Source organism: Pyxicephalus adspersus, chromosome 1 (genome assembly GCF_032062135.1).
Source record: "Pyxicephalus adspersus chromosome 1, UCB_Pads_2.0, whole genome shotgun sequence".
NCBI classification, from domain to species: Eukaryota; Metazoa; Chordata; class Amphibia; order Anura; family Pyxicephalidae; genus Pyxicephalus; species Pyxicephalus adspersus.
In genome coordinates, this window is record NC_092858.1 from 168,130,475 (window position 1) to 168,157,054 (window position 26,580).

The 26,580-nt window shown below is 38.5% G+C and overlaps 1 protein-coding gene across 2 annotated transcripts in view; it reads right to left on the bottom strand.

Annotated features, from left to right (window-relative positions):
- Positions 1-26,580, bottom strand: part of PCP4 (Purkinje cell protein 4) — a 44,114-nt gene that overhangs the window by 15,849 nt on the left and 1,685 nt on the right. Inside the window, exon 2 of one of the 2 annotated variants that reach the window (XM_072399587.1) lies at positions 5,165-5,207. In XM_072399587.1, the coding sequence (XP_072255688.1) occupies positions 5,165-5,207 (43 nt within the window). Of the gene's footprint in view, positions 1-5,155; positions 5,208-26,580 lie in introns of both variants that reach the window. The other variant, XM_072399579.1, reaches the window with a different exon arrangement.

Here is a 26,580-nt window from a genome sequence, read left to right on the forward strand (position 1 = left end):
AGTTCAATGATTTGCTTCATTTTCACATCAAGCCCCTCATCGCTATTCACTGCCTAGGCCACCTTTAGACAGCCTGATATTTAATGCCAGCAATCGTTGAAGCCATACTGGAATCGTCACGTCAAATCTCTAGATACAGACACGGCAAACATTACAGGACTGCAGAGACTTCAAATGGAAAAGTCAATGTTTATCCGAAATGATTAATGTGATTCCATCTCTATACTAAGCACTGATGTTTCGGTCTGCCAGAGGGGCACTTTTCGACATTGTGAATTGCGAATCCATTCACATAAAACACTGGCAAATATTTCTGAAAATCAGTCTTCAGGACCAATAAACCTTGAAGATTGTTTATACAGAGAAGCTATTATTAACATTTAAAGAAATATACGTAAACTGGAGTTTGTCAGAGCTGTGGATATGTAGGGTAAGACAGTTATGACAAGGACTAACATTCTGATATACAAAACAGACCTCATGTGGAGTGATCCCATTAAAAGACTGCGGGCAGACGCTCGTGGGCCAAAATTCCTGTTGGAGAGATTCCCCTGTCAATGTTTTTTTAATGGAAAGTTGACCTGCTCACACATGTTAACATAAAGTCATGCTAACAACCTTTCTGGAATAGATAAATAATGGTACATAAGAACTAATATTCCTTTCTAACAGAAAATGCTAGTCCAGTTTTTAGCGAGAGTTGGCTACATTTGTGAGGACCTAAGTATTTGATCATAAAATCTTATATTATAGTCTAACTAAAACTTTTGGACTGATTTAATAAAGCTCCCCAAGGCTGGAGAGGATACACTTCCATCAGTGAAGCTGGGTGATCCAGCAAATCTTGAATGGATCTGGTCCAGGATTGAAAACAAATGCTAGCAAATAGTAAATGACTTTGAAGAAATCCATTCTAGATTTGCTGGATCACCCAGCTTCACTGATAAAAGTGTATCCTCTCCAGCCTCATAGAGGTTTAATAAATCAGGCCCCTTGTGTTTTCTTTTCAGTTTTGGATAGAGTGGTGAGTGGTTAAAACCCAAAACTGAAAACAAAGGACAATCCAACATACTGAGTTAAAAAAAAAAACCTTTGATAAGTCTTATATAACATGTAAAATTAAAGATAATAAAAATTCTCTCTTTAGAATTTGGATAAACTATTTGTATATATATTTTTATATATTGTTGTATTATTTAGAATAGTTAAAGCGTAACTCAAGACCTTATTAGTTGCCCATATGTTGTGTTTTTTTTTTTTGGGGGGGGGGTAAGTCAAATGGTCTTTGTTCTTTTTTCTTTGGTTGTTGGGGTCTCTCCCTCTTATCTGTACCAATACTGGCTTGTCTCTTTTATTTGTTGGCTTTCTAACACACCATTAGATCATATTTTATATCATATTCATGGATTTTTAAAGGGTATTTCCAGTTCACTCGCCTAATATGTCATTAGGTGCCACCAAGAGAAAAGTTGATTTCTAAAGTGGCCAAGAAGTTTTCCAAAAAGAAGGATTTGCATAAAAAATACTATGGTTTGTATTGATAGGAGGAAGGAGGAGTTCCTAGGCCCCAATGCTCCTTTGTAAAGTAGAAATTTCTACCCCAATGTGAAATTTTAGTTACAGAAAAAGCCTGGATGGTTGTTCAGCCTGTGGATTCTCATGTATAATTATTTAATTCCACAGCAGCTCTTGATGCTAGTAGTAAGATACCCCGGGGGTAATATTAATCACCTGTACAGAGAGGAACACACACACCTTTCCAGACTGGGCTGATAATATAGTCACAAATCAATACTTGGGTACAATACACAATCTCTGCAGGATTCTGCAAATAAAACCAATGCAAATATCCGCAACCTATCATGTTTCCATAAGCAAATAGAAAGCATCCATTACTCTGACTAGTGTTTGAATATATTTACATAGGAACATTAAAATAAATCTGATACATTCTATCTAAACAGAAAATACTTAGTAAGTCATAATTCTGTAAATGACTGAGAGAGATGGAAGAAGGTAATCACTAGGGTTTCAGTGGAGATGATAAAGTAAACTTCCTGTTGTAAGTATTCTTCTTTCTAATAAATTACTCAACAAATAAAATAAAAACATTGCTTTTGTATTTTGCAATACTCACCCAATCTCTGGCCATGTTATTCTACACTGGTATCCTTTAATATTATGAACTTGAATTCATATAGTGTCAATATATTTATTACACAGCACTTTACAAAATCCTTTGGCATATCACTAGCTGTCCCTCACAATGACATTCTAATGTCCCTACCATCTCATTAACACAGTCTTAGGCCAATTGGGGGGGGGAAGCAAATTAACCTAACTGCATGTTTTTGGAATGTGGGAGTAAACCCGCTCAAACACAGGGAGAACCTGCAAATTCCATGAAGAAAATGTCCTGGCCGAGATTGGAACCTGGGACCTAGAGCAGCAAAGGCCAGCGTGCTAACCACTGAGCCACATGCTGCCCATAAGATGAATGATAGCCAGAATTATTCATGTAAGCCAAGGCTATTATGGGCATACACCCTATAGGCGTATCATGAAGCTGTTCACACTGCTCACACCAACACATTTATGGCCTTATGGCTGTTACCCCCCACATAGGTTTTTATCTTCAAGCTTTATTCAGTAGCAACATACCAACCAATTCTTCTACTTTTCCCACTCTTCATTCTGCATTTATTTCTCTTGGACTCTCTAACACCTTAAAGCTTCAGGACCAATATGGGGATCTTCTGCTTGTAGCCCGGGACTAACATCAGGGAATACGAGGGATGTTTCTGTACCAGGTCCTAAGCAAAAGAGCTTGACTTTTTAGACATAAGGAAGTGGGGCCAAGAAGCTTATTTAATAGGTGTCGCAAACATTTCTGATAGTGGTCCTCTTGTAGTCCTTCTGTTTTTACTGTTTTGCATGCCCATGCTCCATAAACTACAGACCCCAATCCTTAATAAAATTAGCTTTAGCTGAAAATAAAAAATGCCACCAGCTCCAAAAAACTTTGTTTATTTTATTCTCCCTAACCACTGCAACATACATATATATATATATATATATATATATATATATATATATTATAATATATATATATATATATATAAAAATATATTCTTGTTCTTTTCCATCTATGGCTTAATGGAGCGCATAGTGATTGTTCAAAAAGCAAGAGCAGAAAATCACTGACAAGAAACTTTAGAGAGATAAGACACTGAATGAGGAAGAGCTGACCTTGGATGATGAAGTGGTTTATTCAGATACCAGTGCATCAGGAAAACATGAGCAACCTCAGCTGATTCTATAACGCCTTGTACAGACACAGAACACTTCAACACTCAGTATTATTTTACTGATGGATCAGTTCATAATATAACTTTTATACAAACAAAAACCACTATAACACCTAGAGATCTCAAAAAACCTGACGTGACCGTAATACAATTTTATTATACTCTATACATAGAAGACGGCACCCCCAACCAATGACCCACAACTGAACATGATCATAATGCAAGGTATATTACACACATTACATAGAACTCTACACCTTCAATATCACTTACTAGTGGACATGACTATAGAACAAACCGTTTACACTCCACTGTATGAACCCAACACTTCCAACATGACTGAACAAAGAACATATTACACTTCTTTTGCACTTTACATAAAAAACTACACCCCAAACATTCCCCACCACCATACATGATCATAACAAAATTCTTTTACACACATCGGTCACTACACCTTCAACATGACTTATCACTGTATATAATAATGAAATTCTATTACACTTTATACATAGGACACTACACCTCCAACATGAGTGACCACTGGATATGATCATAATACAATTTTATGTTACTGTATACACGGAACACTACAACATCACTGTCCACTGGACATGACATTAATACAATTCTACACATAGACACACAACATTATTACAGTTCTATGTCATCCTACAAATAGAATGCAACACCTCCAACATGACCAACCACTGGATGTGATCATAATTCTATGTCATCCTTTAGACAGAACACTACATACATACATACACTTCCAACATTAAACCAACATATTGACCTCCAACATAATCGACCACTGGGCATATTTATAATACATTTCCATTGAACTCTATGTGGAACGCTACACACCCAGCATGACCAACCAAGAAAGCACCCCTGGCATGATAAATCACTTGATAATACCCTAATACAGTTGTACCACACTATAGAGAAATACTCTGTACTAGACCTCTGATGCAGTCCTTGTGCATCCCTCATCATGTCAATTAGCCAATGAATGCTACGTTCATCCAGGAATGACATTGCTAATATAAAGCTACACTCTGCCCAGTTCCAGGCTGGAAGCACATGGGTTGGTTCTCATCTCAGCATTATGTGAATAATGGGTTAGATGAAGATTACTTGCGTTTCAACATGACCTGACCACCCAACATGACCATAACAAAATTCTGTTGCATTCTGTAGAAGCATACAGTTTTAAATATTCTAGTACAAGCAAAGTTGAATTTCTTTATCTACAGACAGTACACTATTGCTTTATCTACAGACAATACACTTTTATCCTATCCGGAATTGAGGTTTACAGGCTAAATGTGGTGGTAATATAAAGATCCTTTGCCTTTACCTATAGTAGAATATAATGCAACATAATTAAATTAAGGAGTTGCCAAATAGACCCTGGCATTTTTGTGCAGATTAGACTATAAAGGCAAGCACTTGGTCTCCAGTATTTAAAAAATGTATTTTTTTCTACAATGCAGCTTCTGCCAATGGGAGATTAGACATTGAATCTGCACCGGACAATGTAAGTCAGACCCATATCTCAGCAAACAGCCCTGCTCATGGGCACTGCTGACTGAAGGGCTATATTGTAAGTTGGATGTTGGCAGAGAGGCCACTACTTCCAAATAGAAAGCAAGCATCTTTCTCTCCCGCATTCAGAAGGTCATGTTTATTCATCAGTCCCTCAGTAAGTATCGGAGCCAGAGGTAGACAGCCAAACAGTAATTTTAGAAGGAGGTCATCGATGGGTTCCACCATATTTCTTTACAGGTACAGCCTTCCATTAAATATTCAATTTAATACCAAAATACAAAGCACAATCTTACCATTCCCACCTGATTTGTTGTCCTTGCCACTTGTTGGTCCAGAACTCTGTCTCTATAAACAATAAAAGGAAAAAGAATTTTAGTTCAAATATCTTTATCAGCAAAACAAATTAAAATGCAGATACATTAGCATTTATATTGTTTTCTCTTGGTAGAAAGTAAAACATACTGACTATAAAACATGATAGAAGACATACTTTATTTCTAATGCAGTAACTCCTGGGCGCATTGTTCTAGGCTACGTGGAGTCAAATTTAAATCAAACCTTGCAAAAAAATGCAAGATCTTTTTATACTATCTGAGCCCCATGTTGTTGGTAGAGCAACCATAAACCCAACAAGAAGATGAAACTAACACCTTATCAGTAAGTGGGCTGAGTTATCCTGGGCTTTATTAAGACTGGTGCCAGCTGACTGAAATGGGAAGTCGTTGGCTACAACTCACTAAGCTGAAAAGACTTTTTCTTCAGAAGAGGTCTACCTGATCCAGGAGACAAACCTCTATGATCGGATGCAGTACAGGATTGCCAATAATAAATAACATTTTCTTGTTTTTTACAATAATTCTTAACCTGCAGTACACTTCCTTATTCCAGCAAATGGTACAACTGAAGGGGCCCTTTTAGTAAATGCAACTGGGAGTAGTCATGGACATGCTCATGCACATTGCCTATTTTCTGTATTGAGTAGGCATCCAACATTAAAATACATATGATGAAACAAAAAGATCCATGCACTCCAGTCCATCAGGAAGGGCAGTGCTTGTGTTCAGAAGTTTGTGGTATGCCATAGCCACCCTTATACAGTTTGAAATGTTTATTGAAGTTTCCAGGATATCCAATGTGTTTTAGGCATCTGCCTACTCTTCATCAGGACTGTAACCAAAAGTAACTTAGAGCTGGAGCTGATTGGTCAACCTAAGTAACAACCCACATGGTGTAAAACATTTCTTTGCGTATAAGTTCTATTCTTCCTGATGAAATGCAGTATTTTAATAATTTTATTTATCCAAATCCAATATCTGCAAAAAGTATTTTTACTTCTGATAGAACCCATACAGTTCCTCAAAAATTGTTACTCCAAACAATCATTTGTAATGATTTCAGGTCACAGTTTTAGGCACAATTGCTGTACACACAGGCTCCCAATTACCGGTGTGGTGTTCCCGGATTGTCCGTGGGGTAATATTATGAAAGGATAAACAGTTTTGCTGCTGTGTAGGAGGACACATCATTTGTGAACAGCTCCAAGGTATATTAATGTTTAATAGGCTGCTATAGCACAGCCTGGGAAACTCCCTGAAGAGGACCGCAATTATATAAGAATACTAATTTTGTTAGTGACATTCGCTTGCTACTGAAAAAGTAACTTAAACCAAATTATGTTTTGCCCATGAGGGGCAAATCAACAGATTTGCCTTAATGCCCCCTTTCCAGCAGTGTAAATCTTTCCTAGGATCCCCTGTTGCTCTGTGCTGGGGAGAGTGCTGTGCAAGCTCCAACTGTAGGTACTCCTAGCTTGCACAGGACTCTCCCCACCCACATGAGACAGCACTGAGCCAATCACCCAGCACCAGTACTGTCACATGGGAGGAAGGCGGTGATCACATTGTATTTTTTGGACATTAAAGTTAACCTGCAGTTTTTCTGCATTGGCAAAAACTGGTTCACTTTAGGGGATGTTTTACTTTGTTAAACCAATTATTCAATTTTAATTTAGCTGCATTTTCTTTTAAGACTGAGACATGGGTTTGCTTTAAAGATGCAATCTAATCAATCATGCAAATACTTCATTTACTATACACTATAACACTAGTGTTATTAGAAGGAGAGGATAGTATTGGCAACCTCCATATTTTTTGGAGTAGAGGTTCCCCATTTCAATTTGGGAAAATTAATTCTGATTTGTCTTTTCCAACAGTCAGTGGTTCCTCCCTCTGACCCCTACATCACTATTGTATCCTATAGTGTTAAAGTTTGGCAAGAGGGTACTACAGGTAGTCCTCGAGTTAAGATGGGGATGGGCTAGGACGACCCCATCGTAACTTGAAAATATCATAGTCAGAAACTGGCTTAATCTACCTGCGGGTCCTATAGAATGTTTATATAGAAAGTTTAATCCTACTTTCTGCTCATTTAAAAGATCACTCAAAACCCATTTTTTCAAACTTGCCTACCCAGCTTCTTCTGTCATTTGAAACCATCACTACTTCCCACACTACATATCTCCCATCCTTTTGTGTGTGAAATTCCCCCACCTACTAGATTGTAAGCTCTTCGGGGCAGGGTCCTCTCCTCCTGTATCACTGTCTGTATTAGTCTGTCATTTGCAATCCCTATTTAATGTACAGCGCTGCCTAATATGTTGGCGCTATATAAATCCTGTTTAATAATAATAATAATAATAATGTTGATCAGTATGGAGTGGTACTGTATACTTAAATTTTGTCAATCGCTGGCAAGAGTGAGGCATCTCAAAAGGCGGGAGATGTGTACATCCCATCATCATTCCCAATATATCGTACCACATACAGTGTTACGTTTTGCCTTCCACGCGAAACTTCCGTATCAGTATCGTCGTCGTAAATTCAAATTATCGTAGCTCGAACCATCGTAAGTTGGAGTGCTACTTACTAAGTGCTACGGGGGTTCAGGAATTCCACCTTTCAAAAGGTGCCATTGTTTGAAGAAACTTCAGCAAACAATTCACTTTTTTCTTTACCGAAACATATCCTATTGGGAGTTTCAGTTAGTGTCACACTAGTTGAACAATAGACATAAGGAATGCATGAAATGCTGGCATTAAGTGCACTCTGCATCCCACAGTCAGGTGCTGAGAAATTTCCATCAGAGTCATGCAGAATATCAATTCATCAATCAGACAACGATATATAGGATGAGATCGTTTTCTCAGCGTGCTGCCATGGCGCAAAAGCGGGACCTTGCTGTTTTATATCTGTCACGTTCTGCTTTATGGCTGCTGTCAGACTGTGAGTAGAACAATTTAGTGACAGTTGGAGGGAGGACTTGTAATTTTAATACAAAGTTGTCTTCCGCTCAGACTACATTAGCTCAGCAGTGAAGGGCCTAACAGGAATCAACTCTGTTAGGCAATTTAGTATCATTGTGTTTCCAAACACATATGACAAGCTAGAACACAATCTTCTGTCCTCTCTAAAAAAAATAAAAACAATCTTTGGAAAATTGGTTTCTGTCTTTTTTTGAAGGAGGGCGAGCGGAATCAAGTGCTAAAACCATTCCATGCAGCAAGATGAAGATTCGTCCCTTAAAGGGTTTAGTAGATGCATTAGCTTTGGCCAGCTTAAGGATCCTCTGTAATAATCACAGGTCTCAGGGCAACCCCTGCTAAAACCAATGCATTAGCTGTCACTGCGAAAAATCCCCCTTACATTAGTGGTAAGTTGGAAGAATTTTCCCCTTACAATGGCAATCCTTATAAAAATGATATCTGGTGTCACACTTCTGGCTGTGCCGGTTCTGGCTCAAGAATTATGCAGGTACCAACTAAAGGTCATCCACAGCTCAAGGAACCCATGGCAACCTTTGAAGGAACCCTAGGGCTCCACTAAACCCTGGCTGGCCTAGACTGGACTAAATTATTACCATCACTTCCATACTTTCTTGCTATTGCTGATTCCACCCAATTTACATTGCTGGCAGTGCCAGAGCATCATCAAACACCAACTTCCTACCGGTAGTTCTTCCCTTGTAAGTCACAGCACAGCTTTCACCAATTGTGCTATCCACTTGAGTTCCTGTAGGAGCTTGATGGTTGTATTTGGGCCCTTTGGACATCTCCTGAGTAACAAGTGCTTACTTAGGAAATCTAATTCTGATAAGGCTGTGGTGTCCCTAGCCATGGAGATTGCCTCTATACAATTTTATATGGGATTACAGGCTACTCTTGCAGTGGGGCTTAATTCAGACTGCAAGGAATACATGTCTGTTTTGGTCTGGGGCAACATAAACAGCAGTTTTACTTACCGTATTCCTATCCCAGTAGCTGCCACTTTTTCTCTCTGAAGCTCCAGGTTGTGTACGGGCTTTCATCACACAATGCAGGAGAGCTTGTCCTACATTGTACTGATGACATCAGAATGCCTGCAACTAATGGAGCAGCAAAAAGGCTTTGGGGAATTGGTCATACAGTTGGAAGGGGGATCATTGGAGTATAGTATAAGATAGGTATAACTCATTTAACCCCCCTCCCCAGACAAAAAAACTAATAATCCTTGAAGTGCAGGGGAAGCCCACTGCAAGGGTGTCTTTAGGGTGTTTAGCCCAAGCTACACAGGAAGCAAAATCCAAGAACTGTATTGCTGTCAACATATGTGATCCAAAGGCTTTAGTACTTTCTGACCCAATATCTGACCCGGAGCATATACAAAAAAAGATCTGATCCACTGACTTCAAAAACTACCCCTTCGATCATTGTTCAGAAATTGCTTTCTGTCTCTGGATGCAATCAAATGATGGCAAATCCATAATTTTACAACAGTAGAGAAATCATTTCTTTGATGTAATTAGGTAAATTGAAATTAGGGTGGGGTAATGGGATTTTAAAGGGTTACAGAAGCTTATTTCAACTATTCTGGGTCTCTGCTTTAGTGAAATAGGGAAACGCTAGAAATGCTATCAGATTTTTATATCTGTGCTGCTGTTGCAGATTCTTTCTCATTACCTGTCTGGAAAGACTGTTGTCACCAAGGCAGCAAACGAGGCTAAATCTTTCTAATGCAGCAGCAATACAGCAGCAAAAACCAGACTCATCCTTCCCCACTCTAGGCATATAAATGTTTTTGGTCTGACATATTATTTATTAGAAGCTCTAACTTTTGCCTACTCTGTCAGATACTAAAAATGGAAAGTTGTGTTTAAATACTTATCATCATTTTGTCTTTCTGACACCTTAACGTGCCATCGGTTATGTGAGCTCATGTGCTGACATAGGGAGGCTCCTCGAAAACATGTTTGTCTGGATTAACCAGATTACATCTTTGTAACTGACAAATGTATATGTCATGTAAAATGGGTTTAAAGAGTAAAGCACTCATCCCTGGCCATAATATGTTCACTTTGCCTTGTTTGGAGAGTATTTTTATATTTTGCCCAAACAACCCCTATGAATGTAGATTTTCCAGTGTTGAATACTATGTTCTTTAAGTAAATAATTTTGTAAATGTCATAATTTACCATGCTGAATGTCTTTCCCTCCCTTTATACCACTTAGGGATTCATTGGATTTCACAGGTCTCCGAGGAATGCAATTTATCACTCAGAAGACAAATAAATGGCTTTGTGTGTTTATGCATGGATACATTAGTGAAGCGGAGAAGACAGAGATACTCTCTAACACAAACAGTCATCCAAAAGGTATTTTCACCTATTGATCTTCAGAATATACAAGGACTTATACAGTAAGTAAATCTACACGCTGGAGTGGATGTCTGCATTGTCTATCCAGTTTTGCTCCATCAAAATAAAAAAATGATGATTGATATTCTTATCCACAGCAACAGTAAATGTGCGATAGAGATACAGTAGGTTCAGATCTGCCCCTCCAGTCTTGCACAGTTCTAATAAATTTGCCTTCTCTGATTTAATTGCACAATGTGAGCTTCTTACAATGGGCCGTTTTTTTATAGTTCTCCAAAGCTGGAGAAGATACACTATCATGGGTAAACTTAGGTGATTGTTGGCAAAGCATTTCAATCGTGGACCAAATCCATTCCAGGTCTGCTGGTTATCCCAGGATCTTCCATGATTGTCTATCTTCTGTAGAATTGGAGAACTTTATTAAATCATGATCACAGTGCATTAAAAAATCTGTTAACTTTCTGGCTGGAAGATGTCAATTCTCAGCATCCAACTATTTCTTTCCCAGCCCATCTATCCCTGGTTCACCCCTTCCTTACTTTGGATTAAAGTTCTTTCAATCATGTGGGCATTACTGCAGCTTCCTGTCTTTGGAGGATCTCCATTCCACGATATTTGTGCAGATCTGTGCTCCTGCTTATACTGGACTATAAGTAAACATAAACACGTTGATGGCAATGATCTTTGGATTATTCATTTCAATTGTGGACCAAATCCATTCCAGGTCTGCTGGTTATCCCAGGGTCTTCCATGATAGTCTATCTTATTTAAAATTGCAGAACTTTAATACATCAAGATCACAGTGCATTAAAAAATCTGTTAAGTTTCTGGCTGGAAGATGTCCATTCTCAGCATCCAGCTATTTCTTTCCCAGCCCATCTATCCCTGGTTCACCCCTTTCTTACTTTGGATTAAAGTTCTTTCAATCATGTGGGCATTACTGTAGCTTCCTGTCTTTGGAGGATCTCCATCCCACCACATTAGTGCAGATCTGTGCTCCTGCCTATACTGTGGATCAGTAAACATAAACACGTTGATGACGATGATCTTTGAATTATTTATTGTGTTGTATATTTTTACCACCCTCGCTATTATAGCATCACAGGGGATGGTTCTACATACATACCTATAAATTATATTATGTTATAAAACATAAATAGGTCATTCAGTCATTCAGTATTACTCCTGCCATCAAATAATCGTGCAATAAAGTTAGGCAACTGAACTGCAGTTCATTATTTGTATATGGGGGTCCAGGTTAAAAACTTTGTTGGAATTTCTCATGCCAACTCAACACGTTTTAGAATACCAAACCCTCTTTTTCAGGGATAAATATAGATGATAAAACTTGAGATCACATTGGTGCCTTTTAACCTGTTAAAATTTGGTGCAATTTTGCACAATTTTGCACTAATATCTGCTAATAAAGCCCAGTCCAGAATCCGTTTACCAGATTCATCATCCTCTACATACAGTCATGATCAAGGGGGATATTTCGATACTCCAGTTTGTTTTGCCTTTTCATGACAAATGTAAATAATATTTTTGTTCTTGACCCCATATAATGAGTGGCATTTCAGTAAAGCCCAGAGAAACGACAAGGGAGACAAGGGAGAGGGCTGCAATTACAGGGGGTTTAGGAAGAGGAAAGGTTTAAGTAGAAGGTGGGGTCAAAGAGAGGAAGGTGATTGAGGGAGTTGGTAGAAAGGGCAGAGAGAGTAGGCTATATAAACAGAAGAAGGAGGAAGTGGGAGGTGTACTTCCTGGAAACAGCACAAGAAGCAAGAAGTTGCCCACCTGCATGTCCGAAGGGGGTGGGGACTGGTGGGGGGGATTAGGTAGGGCAGTTTGGTGTTCTCAGAGGTGGATTTATTTGGAGAATAGTTTTAGTGGGTGGAGAGACCAATCCGAGGTATGGGGTCTCTGAGGTATGGTCAAGGGGCTGCATGTGTTGGATCGTTCCGAAATCGGTGGGTTACTCACAGGTGCAGTAAGGCAGCAGTAGGGCGAATTGGTGGCAGACCCCAAGTTTTCAAGGACCTGTAACACCAGTGCCTAGAGTTGGGTAACAGGTAATATTTTGGGGGGGGTTTATTGTGATTGCATTTTTTGAGCGGCCTCTGAAGGGAGGGAAAGATGGACTGGGGCAAATAGTGGTGAAGCAGGAATAGATGAACTCTGAGCACCCAAAGTCATGCCAGGAATGTGCGAGAGAACCCTACTGGTTCAAAACTACTTGTACAAACAGTCTCAACACAAACTCATACCCAGCACTCGTCACTCTCTTCCTAAATTTTCTTTCCTATAATCTGATCTCTGACACCATTTCTTTTTCATATCAGCAACCATCAACAAGGCAGTTTGTAGAAGTGATGTGACCTGGTTTACTGCGACTTTTAAAAACATTTTAACTGTCAAGACCGATCATTTTAGCAATTGCTACCTCTGACAAATACACAGAATTACCTGGCTAAAATGACTAAATTGAGGTTATTTCACTTACAGTTCTGAAAAGACTTCATTTTATACTTTTAAATGTTCTCTCCAAACACAGACACCACACAGCACCTGCTATTTCTTTTCTGTATCCATAAAAAGATTATCTTACAGTTATATCTGAAATTACTTTCTACATTCTTGGTGTATGCACTACAATAATTTTGTTATTGCATTACATTTGCAGATTACCTAAAAGCTCCCAACAAAACTTTATGTAGCCTCTGCTTCTGTACTTAAAGTGGACGTTTCAATAATTTCCCAGCTCTGCTTGAATATATTCTTTTATGTCACAATATACAGAAACAGTATATTTTAAAAAATCACCTGAAAGCATTTTCCAGTGAAATTGCCTAGGGTGAGATGATGCCATCAGTCAGATAGGCCTGGAGCGAGAGAGCGCAGGGAAGCCTAATGGAAAGCCTACGTGACTGGGGACAGGGAGCAGGCAGAAAAGGGTTAAGAGTTTAAGGTTGGGTTGTATGAGTTGTATGAGGTTGGGATGTATGAGTTACTTATGTATGGTAGGGTGATGTTGGGGTAGGGTGAGATTAAAGTTTTATATGGTTAAGGAACAAGACGGGGTGGTCCATCGTTTGATGGGGCAGAGTGAGAAAAGGTTTGCCCAACCGCCTGACCATTTGGTTTGGGGAGGTTGATTCTGTTGTGATGAGGTCCTCCAGAGACGTTGGTTTTTAGTAGTGGTATCAGTGGGGTGGGAGGTCCATCTTTGGTGTGGAATCTCCAGAATGTTACGGTAAACAGTTAAGGTTGAAAAGGTTGTGGGGTTGGGACTGTGAAAATTGGTGATATTGTTCCCAGGCTTGGTGAGGATGCAGCTGGCAGCATATATAGCATGGTGGTGCAGATCCCTAAGAGGGGTTAGTGGAGGGGGGAGGCCTTCGAGGACCGGTAACCAAAGAGTAAAGAAGGGTCTCAGGGTAGTGTTAAGAGAATGTTAGGTAAACTGTGGTTATGTTATTGTTGATGTTATGTCCTTTGGTATGTTATTGGTATTTGCTATTGTTAATTGGTATTTAGGAGGTTATTTAAATTTGTAATAAAGGGCTATGGGCCATTTACCCACTATTGGTATTGTGCAATATTTTTTTGGGTTGAACAAGTAGGGTGTGGGAGGAATTTACTGAATGCTGTTCTCTGCCATTCCACAGTCATGTTGCAGACAGGAGGAAGCATTTCCTCAGTTACCCAGAGCCCATTGATCAGACTGCAACATTGTAATTGATACCAAATCACATTGGAATATGGCTGCAGCACATACTGACATATGTCAGGCATTTGCAAACACAGCCAAACCATGCAAAGGCACTGGAGGTTACACTAATGTGTCCTCTGTGAGCCATGATATCAGTCCAGGCAAAAAGGAAATGTTTCAAATAAAATGGGGCATTGGGCAAATATAAAGTGGAGGCTACAAAGTCATTGACAAGTCATAGACGTACATTCTGAAATGGATTAGTAAAGCACAGCCATCATATTATATTGCATCCTGAGTATGTCATGAGCAAATATGGTTGCCTCCTATGTATAAATATAAAATGCACATATAAAATACATGTTTTCAATGTTGTTACATATTGATAGTTTCAAGGAAAAATTTAGTTTACCTAATTTAGGTAAAAAAACAAATATACCATACAATACCTGTTAAGTTAAAATTGTGGTAGATATAAAAGAGACAAATTGACGTAGCTCTGTATTCACTAATACATTTAATTTTTAGATGCAAGCATTGTGCACAGTCAGATGTGACCTGGTATGAGATCTTGCATTCTCTGTAGGTGAGAGTGGAGAGAAGAAGCACAAGTAGCCAATCAGTTGCACTGCAAGGCAAGGAACACCTATGGCGAGAGATTTTATAATTCTACGACTTTTCCTTTCACTGTCCAGTTGCAGGCTTGTGAGGGACAAGACCGGTAAGTGTTAATGAGCAAAGTGACAAAGCCGGATGGACAGACATGTAAAACCACTGGCAGGCAAAGCAGCTCTTATATATGTATTCCATCTTTAGCTAAGCACATGGAGTTCATCTTTAATAAATGCTTGTAATATTTCATGCTTTGCATCATTTAAATGCTATAAACCACCAGCCAAAAACAAACAAGGTATGTTGGTTAAGCAATAACTTTTTTTTTCTGAATTTATAAACTGTCAACATCAAAGCAAAATCTAATTTGTAAGAATAAAACACCCTCAGCAGTAAGTTAATTTACACCTACTTATGATGGATGGCATAATAATTAATGACTAGCACTGGCAACACAAAACAGTTTTGTACCTCAGAACATTGATTGAGAGAATCATTTTTTTTAATTTTTTAAACAGCAATAATGTATTACATTCATTTAAAACTCCTTTCCAACGTGTAAAGATATCATTTTCCAGACCGATATTTAAAAGAGTGCTGCCTACATATTCCATGGAGAGAAGTGGAGCCTGAGCCTTCATACTCACTAGAGATCGGTGACATCATTGAGATTGCAGCCTATCCATTTACTAGAGATTAGTGACATCACTAAGAATGCAGCCTATCCATTAACTAGAAAACAGTGACATCACTGGGAATGCTGCCTATCCATTCATTAGAGATCGGTGACATCACTGAGATGTAACAATGTAGAGCCTATTTCCTCACTAGTGCAGCACTTCTCAACCTCTTAATATAGGGGACATAGCATGGGGGAAACCCTAAAATAACTTTTAGGTCTTCAAGGAAACCCTGATACAATTACTTTATACACAGCTCACAGTATATTAGTGTGGTGGTCATAAGGAAGAATGTCTCTTACATTACTGGCCATTGGGAAGAATGTCATCCTTATGAATAGCCAAAAATACAATGGGTGTCAGTAATACCTGACTCAAGAAGCACAAATTGCTCAAAGCTCAAGGAACCCCTAACAACCTCTTGATGAACCCTGGTTGAGAAACACTGCACTAGAGACTAGTGACATCATTAAAGAGGAACTGACATCACTCAGGCTTTCCATTCATTATGGGGCAGCAACAAGGGAATACAGGCTATAGGTCCATTAGAGAGCAGTGACATCACTGAGAATGTAGGCTATCCATTCACTAGAGACCTGTGGCATTAGTGAATGTAGAGTCTATTTATTCACTAGAGACTAGTGACATCATTGGGATTCCAGGTTATACTAGGGAACAGTAACTACACTGACAATGCAAACTTTCAATTCACTAGATACCAGTGACATCACTAACAATAAAGCTTATTTATTTGCTAGAGTTCAATAACTTTACAGCAATAGAGCCTAAGTAAATGCAAGGGAAGTCACCAATCATATAGCTTATACATTCACTATAAACTCATATTATCATTCACAATTCAAATTATCCATTTACCAGAAACTAGTAGCATCACTGAAATTGTAGCTTAATATTTCACAAGGAACTGGTGCCAATGTGGTTAAGTTACTGAAGAAGTTCAGACTCTTCATTTAGCTGTCCTTTGACATAAAAAAAACATCCCAGTAAGCATCCCAATCTGTTCAATAAAAGGATCAGCTTTAAAATTCAACTTGATCCAAATTAATTTACAACTTTACATCATGTCCCTCTAGAATTGTTGGTGTGAAAATTTTGTTCTACAGCAAAAAACAAAAAGCATTACAATAATCTCCGTCTGTTTACTGCTGAAATGTGAGGCTACTAGGGAAATTGCTTTATTATTTTTATAGGCAGTATGTAAAATTGTGTCCTGATATGAACTGAGCTTCTAGGGCAGAAAACATACTCTGAAATGCTAGAATCTTCGGCAACTTCTCTACGCTCACAACTTGTGATTAATAAAGTGGATCTAAAACTATTTTCAGCTGATAACCTTAAATTCCCTACCCCATCCCTCTTCCAAAATTGTATATCACAATTTGTTTTAGTATCTTTTTAATCTTTTTTAGGGAAAGTTTTCACTATCTTATTCCTTGCCTAGGCAAAGGTTATATGTTTTCCCTCCACTGCCCAGGAATGTAGGGGCAAAATCTTGCAAGATTTCTTGCCTGCAAAGCTGACTGCTCTTAGGTCTATTGGATTTTGTGCCGACATCATAGGTGGGTCAACTTGGAGAAGCGGAAGACAACTGGGTAAGAAAATGTTGGCACGTAACTATCAGAGGAAGAGTAGCAAAGTAGAAAAGAACTGCATTACCAGGTAGAATTTCCTCTTTAAGGAATAATTAAGGGATATTATCTTGGTGGCTCAGTGCCAAGCATTTTTGCCTTTGCAGCACCAAGACCCATTTCTCAGGCCAGGAAACTGTCTGTAGGAAGTTTGCATGTTCTCCGTAGGTTTCTTTCAGGAACTTTTCCTTCAACATCTCAAAACAAATGCAGTAAAGTTAATTTACTTACCCCCAAACACTGACCTTAGAATGTTTAACTGACATAGGACCATGGTTAGGATATTAGATTGAGAACCCCAAAGTCTTGGGTTGACCTACCTCCAATCCAGATACGATTGTGGCTGTATTGGCTTTTTAACTATGGTACCTATGTCACCAGCCATTGTGTTTGCAGTGTAAAATACATATTTTAGCCATAAATAATCTCCAAAGGAACACATAGAAAACATATATCATATTCCATTACCTCTGTAAGAAAAAATGTTGGACATCTCATTCCAAAACCATGAAAGTTATTATGGAATTCCATCTTCTCCACCTTCAACTATTAAAGGCTTTACTTTTAGAAGGAGTATAGAAGGCCACATTATTATGGAGTGTGTGCTCAGTGGGCATATTCACCTAAAGAGCATTTGTGTGGTTAGATATTTATGTTTTACAAGAAGGCCTAGCGTACAGTTGCAGCTGCAATGCTATGGCGCTTGACCTCAAATGTGATCAGATCTTTAACATATCTCCAATTGCCCGGCACTGTTCATCATAAATTTGCTTCAATGTCAAGCTAAGTTGGGGAATTCTAGAACATATTTTAGCTTTTTAATGTTATCTATTTTCTTGTTGCAGAATTTTCCTCATTTTCCGTTAGGTAAACAGTCACAAGAACAGGCAATGAAGGCAAATCTATTTAATGGAGTCCAAAAGAAACAGGGGTTCTAACTTTTCCCTATTTCTAAAAAAAGTTTTATGGTATGAATATTCTTTAATTCTCATCACACTGTTAAATAACACACACAATTAAAAATATTGACATTTAGCATTAGCTATAAAATGTGAGGTCAACAGAAATCAACAAAAACAGAAACTATGATGTAAAACTACACAGAGAACATGGTTAGATCCAAGAACCAATAAGTTCTCAAGAATATGTGCCACTGAATACCAAAATGCTGCACATTTTTTTACAATAATATATAGTAGTGTTATGTGACCATATAGAATAAAACTAACATGAAGAACAGGAGCTGTAGAACTATGGATAACATAGAAATAGGAATTACTGTCAGTGCAATCTAAGATTTAGAATATCCAGCAACTATGCCAAAATCACAAAAATACTTAGTGGCTTCAGGCAAAACTGTCCAACCACCACTCCATGTCACCAGCTATACCAGTACCTTATTTGGAAAGTTTTGAATTTTTCAGTGACTACTAAAACCAGCATCGAATCTGGTCATTCTGTTCCTAAAGAAGTTCATGTAGCCTTTTGTCACATGATTTTCTAGTCAATAATCTCCTTCTTTGAGAAGCTCCGGGAGCAGAGCTTAGAACCTAGGAAAACTTGGCCTGTAATTTGAAAGATTGAGGTTCAAATATATATTCATTTAACAATATATTGTTCTGATATAAGAGTACTCCAGAGTACTTAGATCCCATTGTATCGGATCAAAAGTGTAAGAATAAAATGTTGATGTTTAAATTAATCTGTCCTTCACTTGTGCAAAATACACATCACCTACCACTATTCCCCTCCCTCACCTTTTATCTTCCCAAGTAACTGAGAACACACCATATACTTTTGGCGAATGGCCTTTTAGGTCACTTTGTTGCCATAACCCCCTTTTTTTACTTTAAATTTCCAAATTAACACAGCATTTTCATTTCTATACCATATTATAACAACCAAGATAGACATATTATATATACAACAAATCCTGTAACATATCCTGGTTGCAGGTCCTCAAGAGCAATGCTCAACCAACCATGCTGTTTTCCTCTGTGGGTGGGAAGTCTGAATCACCCATGTGTTATCGCCCCCAGGTGTACCATACTACCATGATGTCCTACCGTGGTAAGGTGGTACTATCAAGTACATCTCTACCACCTTACTTGACACCCCCTTTACCCTCACAAAACCATTCACCTTTAACTTTACAGTTAGGTGATGCAACACCCAGATGACTCTCCCACCTGCTTAACTACAGTCCTAATGCTGTCCTCCAAGGACCTACCAAGAACTATCAGCTCCAAGCTCCTTTTTAAATGGAGGGCAACTTTTTTCCATTATTTTCTCAAATGACTAACCCCCTACTTCCTGTCCTACTCTCTTTAAAAACTTCTTCCGCACTCCTCCCCCTTACTTGAAAATCAGCCACCTATTTTACCTATCCACTCAACCATACTCGACCCACCTAGCACCTAGTCATGCTGCCTTTCCGTCCACTACTTTCCCTTGTTAGCTCCAGGCATTACTATGGCTTCTGAATCTAAAACACACTGGGGCCGATTTATTAAAGCTCCCCAAGACTTGAGCAGATAGACTATCATGGGAGAAGGTTTGCTGGATCACCCCGGTTCTCCCATGATGGTCTATTGTCTACAGTCTTGGAGAGCTTTAATGATCCAGGCCCAGTATGCCTGGGCACAGAAAGTTCACTGCTCTTTTAAGGAGCAACAATTATTCCTTATAAATTTTCACTTTTTTAGTTCAAGCCCATTTTAACTCCCCAGCATTAATATTATTATTATTAAAGAGGATTTATATAGCGCCAACATATTACGCAGCGCTGTACATTAAATAGGGATTGCAAATGACAGACTAATACAGAGAGTGATATAGGAGGAGAGGACCCTGCCCCGAAGAGCTTACAATCTAGTAGGTGGGGGAATTTGACACACAATAGTATGGGAGATATGTAGTGGTGGTTTCAAAAAACAGAAGAGGACGGGTAGGCAAGTTTAAAAAAATGGGTTTTAAGCGCTCTTTTAAATGAGCAGAAAGTAGGAGCAAGCCGAATAGGACGAGGAAGACCATTCCAGAGAGTCGGGGCAGCTCTAGAGAAGTCTTGTATCCGTGCGTGTGATGAGGTTATGAGTGAGGAAGTCATTAGTAGGTCATTGGAGGAGCGGAGAGAGCGGCTAGGGGAGTATTTTTTTACCAAGTCAGAAATGTAAGTGGGACAATAACTGTGTAGGGATTTGGAGGCAAAGCACAGGAGCTTAAATTTGATTCTAAGGTGAAATGGAAGCCAATGGAGAGAACTACAAAGAGATGCAGCGGAAGAGGAGCGGAGGGAAGGATGGATGAGTCTGGCTGCAGCATTCATCTAGTCATACCGAAAATTATAGTTTTGGGAGGACTTGTTCTTCAGCAGACAAATTTGTGAATGAAAATATTATTCTTTTACATAAAGGTAATTTAGGTTTAAGGTAAATTAGGTTTGCTATTCCCTTAAGTGTTCCACAGACTGCACAATGTACTAAATTAATGACATTAATCAAGTGATTCATTAGACATCTGAACATTCTTCACTCAGTGAGAGACGCGAGTCTGTAGTACTATTAATGTCTAATAATATGCAAGTACATGAATCAGTACATGGAGGTATTGTCAGATTCATCTCATCCTGACATGTGCTGACATTAAATCATACAGGATTGGCATATGCTGAAATAATGTGCACAATGTCCCATTACTTACCCTCAGGAAGCATTGCTAATGGTAGTCCGCTCAAGTCACCATATTCTGCAGTGATATGTATGTCTGGGATAAAGCTGCAGTCATATTTTATATGGATCTGTGCAATTTTCTCTCTTTCACACTTGCAGTAGGAAACCAAATGGTTACCCATTTCCAAGTACAAAGCAAACTGCTATTATGCACTCAGGAGAAGCAAACTGCACCAATGTTTGCGCGTGTTGCCCTTGCATTTGTTGTTGTGGTGCGATCCTTCTTCCATAGGAAAAAAAGGAAATCCATATTCAGTCCATAGTCAACTCCATGGTCAGTCCACAAGATAATTGTGGTAACAGGCAATTTTGGGTGAAAACCGGATCTAAGGTAGGGGAACAGCTTGTTGTACATTCAGGCTCAGATTACCTTTTTTGTTTCTAACCACTAATGCTGTGGGATTCCTTTTTTTATTTATGAAATGATCACCCTCTATTATACTAGCTGGGTTCCAAAACCCAAAACACAGAAAACCAGATGTTTATCAAATGCCCAGAAACCTACACAAGGTCACATCTTTGGTGATATTAAAAAAATAAAAGTTGAAAAAGCAAAAACTACCTATAAACCAATATAAAGTCACTTTTGTGGCTCATTTAGTCTAGGGGATGTAATATAGAGAATTACCTAACCTATTTCTCACTTACTTAGTAGCTGATGCTCTTCTGGCATGTGGGTAGGCCCATGTAGGACCACCATCAGATATTTCTCAGCACCATACTAGGTAAACTTTTCCTCACCATGTGTAAAATTTCCAGCATTGCAAAGGTCAAGGCCTGGGGCTGGTAAAAAAATACCTCCCCGATGACAGCCCTGGGCCCTCGATGTCTTCATGTACAATGTTGGTGAAGGTTGGCCACACAACTGGGGAAGCCAATTGTAAAAACTGGATCTGAGCAAGAGGAAGCCTGCAGGAGAAAGGAATTATTTAGGTAATAATAACTGATTATTGGAATCTTCATATATGTGTGGGCACCCAGAAGTGATTTTGGTAGGTTGACCGCAGATCAATTTTAAAGATTTGATTATCACATGTTAGTTCATTGCCAATGTTCCAGGATTCTATATGTAAGTAAAAGTAAAAGTTTGCTTTGTGATGCTCCTTAACTGTCAAGTCCTAACTCCCTACAAAACTTTTGTTTAGCCGTGGGGCCGGTTCATATATCATGCTGTCAGACTGTTGTATCGTTAAGTAGAGTGGTGGAGGGAAATATGAGAGCACAAGTCCCGCTTGATTGATTGTCTCGGTATGGAAAACGTTATGGAAATTGCACTCACTGGTTCGGAAAAACTCAGACATTAATTGAATTTTATGGAAATCACTGGGATTGATTTGAATACAGCAATTTCTACATTCAATACAAAATTTGCATAGGAAATCCTAGGAAGATTAATAGCCTGGTGTTAACAACCTTCCTAAACTTTCAGAGGGGATAAAAGTAACATCTGAAAAGTCCCGAAAGATAAGGAGGTATTTTGTAACACAATGAGCTTTATAAATCCTACAACAATCAGCAGTATAATGTTTTATTTATATTCTATTCTATTTTTAAATGGATATTATTAAAGTTTTGAGTTAAAGTTGAAGTTCAATCTGCCTAAATTTTAGGTTCCCTGGTTCCTCAATAAGTGCCATGTTTTAGACCCGGTTAAAAGTACTAACTTGAACCTAATATGTCACTGACCTCAAACAAATATGCAGCCATTAATATCTAAGAAGTCAGATCAACCAACCTATGTGGTTTCTCAAGGAGAGTGAAACTCTAGGTCAGCCATTCTCAACCAGACGTCCATGGAACCCTAGGGTTCCTCTAAGGTTGCTCAAGGTTCCTTGATGGCTGTGTGGCTTATTGATCTACCATCTGATTTGACGAACATAGTTTAGGGCCAACACCATTTGGCAGAGCCAACATGACACTGATGATGCTTTTTAATTTCTGTAAAGGGAATTCTTCACATTGACCATGAATGGAAGTTGCATTTGTGCCATTGCCAACAAATTAATTTCTTTATTGTCATCCGAGACAAAATGATGCTAGCAGTGAAGGTAGTGAAGCCCAAACCAGAAGAAGAGTCAGCCATGGCAGCCACCCTGATATGTTCTCTCTGATATTCTGCTGTTCTTCATCAGCAAAGTGTAAATTGGGATAATTCTCAACACAGAGTGAGAAGAAATGTACACCATGCAAATACTTCACACATCCGGGCTCATTTACTAAAGTACCGGTATATACTAAAGTATTAGCAAAGGGAATTATCTCCTTTTAAAGGATATTAAAGAAAGCTTATTGAATGAAGTGAAGCTCTTCAACCAACCAATCATGTGTAACCAAAAGATTTCCTTGCAGATTCACTTTGCTAAGTACATTTTCTTCACATTCAGTAAACTAAGAGAAGTACCCATTGCAAGGTAATATTTCACCTTGGTAAGTGTGTTTAGTAAATCAGACCCATTGCATTTAGAAATTGATTTCTCTGTTCCCAAATTGTTGTGCAATAAACTTTGATCCCTTAAGCTCTAGCCTCAGCACAGCAGGGATTAGTCACTCCTTATATTTCTGTTGAGAAAAGAGGTCTTCCGCTTTTGAAAAGAAGATGTAAAACCTGGTATTTTTGCTGCTTTTTGGTAGGAGTACCTTGCAATGAATGTTCTGTTTAAAAATAACAGTACACTGTAATCCTAGTGAGTACAACCATAATATGCATCATAAATGTATTTGGGACACTACTTACACATTTTTACAAGTCTGATCTTCCATATTTTGCAATTTTAAATATTTTTAATATATAGAGATGAACCACTAGAGGGAGTAGTATCTCAATTTTATATTGCTTTCTCCATTCTTAAAGGGAACTTGTCATGTGAGAAGTGAATAATGGAGGTTGGCATTGCAGAGCTCTCCTTTGGAGAATGCTAGTTATGTGGCTGTAATGTTAATGATTTGGATTTGAAGTAGTCTGTAGCTGCTTACCTAGAACAACTATAAACAGACAATTAGTATGCAGGTGGTCCCTGAGTTAGGGACATCGGACATACGGACGACTTCTAGATACGAACGGGGCTTCCCTGCTTTCTCTTGTGCAGGATAGAGATTTGAAGGGGGGCAGTTTGCATGACTTGCAGAAGAAATCTTTTGCTAAACACAGCTGAGGTTGTGGGTGGTGTTAGGGGGTGAGCTCTTCTGCAACGTCTTGTAACTCTTTAATGACCAAGACAAACTCTGCAGTTGTTTCTTTTTGCATATCAAAGCACAGCTTGCTCCAGATGTTAATGAATGTCTAGGCTCCATAAAGTTTTTTTTTTTTACTTTGTTTGTGATTAACTCACAGTGAGAATTTTATACAGTAACTGACACCATGCTGCCTAATAAGATGTTAAGACAAACATAATTGCATTTATTAAAATAATCTACCTGTTCCGACTTACATGCAAATTCAACTTAAGAACAAGCCTACAGTCCCTATCTCGTGGGGACTACCTGTATTTAGAGAACATCCAGCAATGGTACACGCCATACTGGTCCCATGCCAAGGTTTGCCACACCAGAAGTACATTACTTCCAATAAATCATATTTGTAGTTCAACACAACCATTTGTTTGCCCTGCAAAACAAGAACCTGAACCTGCAATGAGTATGGCTGCCCCTAAGCCCATATATATTTACACACCAAACACACAGCCATGGTTAATAAAACATTATTATACAATGCTCATAAAATTAAAAAACCAACATGATTTCCCTTCAACTCAAAAACATTAAAAAGATTCAACACTTCCTTTGACATAGTGTACAACCTTTGCTAAATTCAAGGGCTGTTTTATGATCTTAAACAGATACAAATAAAGACACGCAGGAATTTTAAAGGCAGTTGTGTACAGTATATGTAAAAAATGATAACTGTATACAATATATAAGAAATGTATACATTATATATAAAAATGTTCATTTTAGGTTGCCAGCTGTTCATGTTTACTTGGCTGCCCCATGGGACCCATTGTTTTTATACATGTCCATTGAGTTGAGCATTTGTGCAATTAAAGCCTTGATTGAAAACCATTGAGCTTCCCAGGTTGTGATGTGTGGAAAAAGCCCTGTAAAAAGGGAAGTATGATATTTTTTTAAGATATACATGTGAATAAGGTCATTTGAATGTCATTAATTTAATCAATGAGTGTAACGTTTAAAAATGATTGCAATGTATAAATTCTAGATATACGTGCAAATTGGGAACAAAGAATCTGTTCTGGTTGTACCTTGTTTATTCCATTATGTAACTATATCAGGCAGTGTTTGGAAGTGAAAGCAATCAATTCTTTATAGCAGCCATTCCCATCCAGAATTCTTCCGTACCCCAGAGATTGCTAGGGGCTCCTTGAACTGTGGCTGGCTGCCCTCCCATTTGATGATTCCTGCATGGTTCTGGGGCCACCACCACTTGACAGAGCCAATGGCAAAACTCCAATCATTTTTTCTGTTGCCCATAAAGATGGTATTCCATTTACCAACATGAGGAAGAATCCTTTCAGCTAATTACCCCCTCAAACAGCATTTTACTAAACTGTGGCTGATTGACCTCCACTTGTCTGCAAAGGTTTGAAAAACCAACACCACTTGGTAGAGTCAGCTGCATGACCTCAATGATGTTTTCAGATGTCTACAGAAATAGTTAGAATTTTTTCCCCCATTGGCCCTCAATAAACTGCTTTTTCAACGGTTGGTCAGTGGCAAAATAAGTTAGAAAGGCTAGTCTAGAGGATCCAATGATAAATACCCATTATAGTCATGTGGTGTAGGCTGCCTAGGGTGTTGGGGTCATATAGTGGAGCTTAGGAACACTATTTTAAAATAATGGCAGGAAAGAGGTACATGGGCACTTAAATAATGGAATTTGTTGAGCCTTGTGATGTGTAAATTTTGGTAATAGGTCCACTTATATGCCCTTGCACCCCAGGCTGATACATACATGCAATATATATATATATATATAATAGACCGCCTAATAATAGTCAGCAATCCATTCCTCCACTCCCCAAACCCTGGAATGTGGGTGGGCATACATCACGCAAAATAAATGCAGGACCAGAGACTACATCATCTGGACCATGGTGCTTTTCTGTTTTAGTTCATCCCCTACCAAACAATTCTTCACTATCTGGGAAAGTGATGATAATTTTAATTATTTTATCACCGCCTAAATTCGATCAGAGTGAGATCCAAATATGCATCCCTGGCAAGCAGCGGGGAATCAAGCATCGAGGTTTCCAACTTTCCAACAGTGAAAAGCCTTTAATTTGAATCATATTTCATTTAATTGTTCCTGAAGCAAAGTGTAATACAAAATAAAAGCATGACTTCTACGTTTTCTGATCAGCCTCCTGTTATACTGGGAGCTAAAACAGTGTATTCCCAGCAAAGCCAGTGATGTCAATGCCATTGCAAAAAAATCTGGGGTGACATTATAGTGCCCCAATTATGGATTCCAACATTCACATTGCAACTATCTATTTCATATCTATCTATCAATCCATTCCATATCTATCTATCTATCTATCTATCAATCCATTCCATATCTATCTATCTATCTATCTATCTATCTATCTATCTATCTATCTATCTATCCCCTATCTATCTATCTATCTATCTATC